Here is a 3,450-nt window from a genome sequence, read left to right as displayed (position 1 = left end):
TGCCACTGCACTCCAACCTGGGTGACAGAGTGAGACTCCATCTCAAAAAAGAAAAAGAGAAACTCTCCTGATGCCCTGTTACAGGGTTTGCACTGACTGGAGCAGAAACAGCAACCTTTCTAAAAAAGCAAACCTCCCTGGGAGGAAAATGCCAGAACCTGAGCCAAAATTCTTATGACAGGTAACATTTGGGTGTTAATGTCCATGAGAGCTGACAGGGCCATCTCTGAGCCCGTATAACTGTCTGGAACCCCCAAATGTGTCCACAGGTTGAATGTCCATGAGTATGGGAAGAACACGGCTCATCTGGAGCTCAGCTGAGACTAGTAAGAGCTAAATGACTTTCCTTGCTATGACTTGGCTTACCTAGTTCAGTCATAAGAGCTGCTGAATGGGATGGGTTCTGCTATTTAATAAACACCATTCGTATTCATTTTTTCCCAGATGGAGTTACCTACCTTTCCACATGGTCAGCTTAGAAATATTCCCCTAAAGATGCTAATCTCCTTTGGGCTGTCTCAGAACACAGTATCCTTCAAATAAGAAGAACTGGGCGGGAAGAGCAGTGTTTCCAAACAATACCTATCATAACGTATTCATTGTCTACCTGCTGAGTCAAGGATTCACTGCATTTCTCCTTCCTCAGAGCACACTCTGGACCTGTGCTGTCTAATATGGTAGCCACTAACCAAATGTGGCCATTTTAATGTAAATCCATTAAAATCAAAGAAAATTTAAAACTCAGTTCCTCAACTGGACTGGCCACATTTCAAATGCTCACTACCCACCTGTGGCTAGGGTCTACTGTATTGATGAGCACGGATATAGAACATTTCATCATCACAAACAGTTCTGTTGGACCAATCTAGGTAGATTCATTATCCCGTCTAGAGAAGAGACTTTAGCCACTGTCTTCTTGCTTCAGACTCATCTATATTTAAAACAAATTTCCCTAAATCCTGAGACTGAGACGGAGCTAAAAATTCTCAGATGGCAACCGTGTAAAGGGTATTAGTGATTGAAGAAGAAAATTTTTTAAAGACCTCTGTTTTTTAAATGAACTTTATTATTGGCATTGTGGGTCTTTGAAGTTGCTGGGATAAATTAATATAATTAAATAAAAGGCTGAATTCAATTGTGTAAGTTGTATTTGGTGGTAATTAACAAAAGGACCCAGATGGCTTATTGCCTAATTGGTTGAACAAAGCAAGAATGTGGTGTTTCTTGCTTCCTTAACCAGCTCCATGATTTATTACTTTATTACAGAAGTGGCTGTCAACTCAGTCCCTGGCTGGTACTTACAGACCCTTAATTTAAATAAAACACATGCCTCCATTTAGTTCTAAAAGGACCTTCTCCTTTAGTGTAACCAAGTGTTCAAATTCTCTTCTTCTCTATGAACTCAGCATTCATTTTATCCATAATGGTCAATTTAAAAGTAGAGAAACTTGTCAGTGGAGAGATCTGATTCCCAAGAGATTGGTTTCACTTGTCTACCTGAATTTTGTCATTGGATTTTGTTGTTTGTTTTTCAAGATTGAATTTTGTTACCACCCCCACCAAGTTCATCATCATTATTAACTATCCCATTGGGGAGAACAGAGAGAAGTGTCCAGCCAGCAGTGTAGAGTCCCACACTCTTTATGCTATATTACAACAGTAAGAGCAGATATCCTCCCTGGAGGGGGCCTGATCTGTTTCCTCTTTGGTCTCAATGCCATAGATCCCACTGGAAAAGTCAGAATTCCAAATAACATAGACGTGGTGATTGAAAAGTCCTCAGTGACAATAATGATGGCACCACTGCAGCAGAACTTGACATTTTAGAGGTCAGGTTATCGTGCTTATTGTGAGGGGCTTCTATTTTTCTACTGAAAGGCTATGAAAAAGCCAGTTGGACACCAAGTGATCTGTGACCAGTCACCAAATTTGCACAAACAAAATGCAAACAAGTTGCATTTTAAAAAAGCATTAAAAAAAAACCCAACAAGGATAGTGTACATAATATGTAGAGTTGTGCAAACATTGTGCAAAACATTGGTACGGGCTGCCTTGCTGGGCACAACTCTACTTATTATGTAAACTATTTATGTTGTTCTTTAGAAGTTCTTTTAAAAGTGCAAATTGTCTGTGATCACTTTTGGGCAAAGCCCAAAGCACCTACAAGTCCTGCCCCAATTATTCAAATACCTCGATTTGGGCATATTTCAAATGATATATCAAGCACAATAACCGAGGAGGTGCTATTTCCGGGATTCTAGACCCCTCTACCATTCCTGTACTAATAGTCCCTCCATTGGATAAAGCAAATGTGGCACATATACACCATGGAATACTATGCAGCCATAAAAAAGAGTGAGTTCATATCTTTGCAGGGACATGGATGAAGCTGGAAACCATCATTCTCAGCAAACTAACACAGGAACAGAAAATCAAACATCACATGTTCTCACTCATAAGTGGGAACTGGACAATGAGAACACATGGACATAGGGAGGGGAACATCACACCAGGGGCTGTCGAGGGGTGGGGGGCAAGGGAATGGAGAGCATTAGGACAAATACCTAATGCATACGGGGCTCAAAACCTAGATAACAGGTTGATGGGTTGATAGGTGCAGCAAACGACCATGGCACATGTATTCCTGTGTAACAAACTTGCATTTTCTGCACATGTATTCCAGAACTTAAAGTAAAATAAAAAATAATAATAATAAAATAGTCCCTCCAATCTCAAATCTTCTTTCCAGTTTCAACTCCTTCTTACATGAAATGTACCCTTTGGATATGGCAGTGTGTCCTAAGCATTGTTTTAATATTATGAGGATCTTTGCTGGAGTAGCAGTTCTTTCCACGGGTATGGGATGTTTATATTTTTTCATCACTGAAGGCTCTACATAATACCAATACACTAAGTTACCACCACACAGAAACAGCTTGCCTGATGGTTTGGCTTAAAAAAAGAATCATCAGAATCACCATGATGACTTTACCCCTGGGGTGATAGTTTACAAGCTCAGTCCAAAGAGACCAGATTCATGTTTGAAAATTAAAGTTCCCTAACAATTCCCAAACTGTTCAGCTAGCTCATAGTCAATGGACATTCCAGTACCTATGCTTTTTTTTGTTTTGTTTTGTTTTTGATACAGAGTCTGGCTGTGTTGCTCAGGCTGGAGTGCAGTGGCACTATCTCAACTCACTGCAACCTCCGCCTCCCAGGTTCAAGCGATTCTCCTGCCTCAGCCTCCCTAGTAGCTGGGATCACAGGCGTGCATCACCACACCTGGCTAATTTTTGTATTTTTAGTGGAGATGGGGTTTCACCATGTTGGCCAGTCTGGTCTCGAACTCCTGACCTCAGGTGATCCACCCACTCAGCCTCCCAAAGTACTAGGATTACAGGCATGAGCCACCACGCCCAGCCAGGATAATGTATCTTGTTCAATGTAATA

General features: G+C 41.0%; 1 protein-coding gene across 1 annotated transcript in view; it reads left to right on the top strand.

The window, feature by feature from the left end:
• The window catches only part of GALNT15 (polypeptide N-acetylgalactosaminyltransferase 15), a 51,720-nt gene extending 51,389 nt beyond the window's left edge, over positions 1-331 (top strand). The window contains exon 10 of the mRNA XM_011977940.1: positions 270-331. Within this exon, the coding sequence (XP_011833330.1) occupies positions 270-284 (15 nt within the window). The 3' untranslated portion in view covers positions 285-331. The remainder of the gene's footprint in view (positions 1-269) is intronic.
• Positions 332-3,450: the final 3,119 nt, after the last annotated feature.

Source organism: Mandrillus leucophaeus, unplaced genomic scaffold (assembly GCF_000951045.1).
Source record: "Mandrillus leucophaeus isolate KB7577 unplaced genomic scaffold, Mleu.le_1.0 Scaffold186, whole genome shotgun sequence".
Taxonomy (NCBI): domain Eukaryota; kingdom Metazoa; phylum Chordata; class Mammalia; order Primates; family Cercopithecidae; genus Mandrillus; species Mandrillus leucophaeus.
Note: the sequence above shows the minus strand (reverse complement) of the source record. Positions and strands in the feature narration are given on the sequence as shown.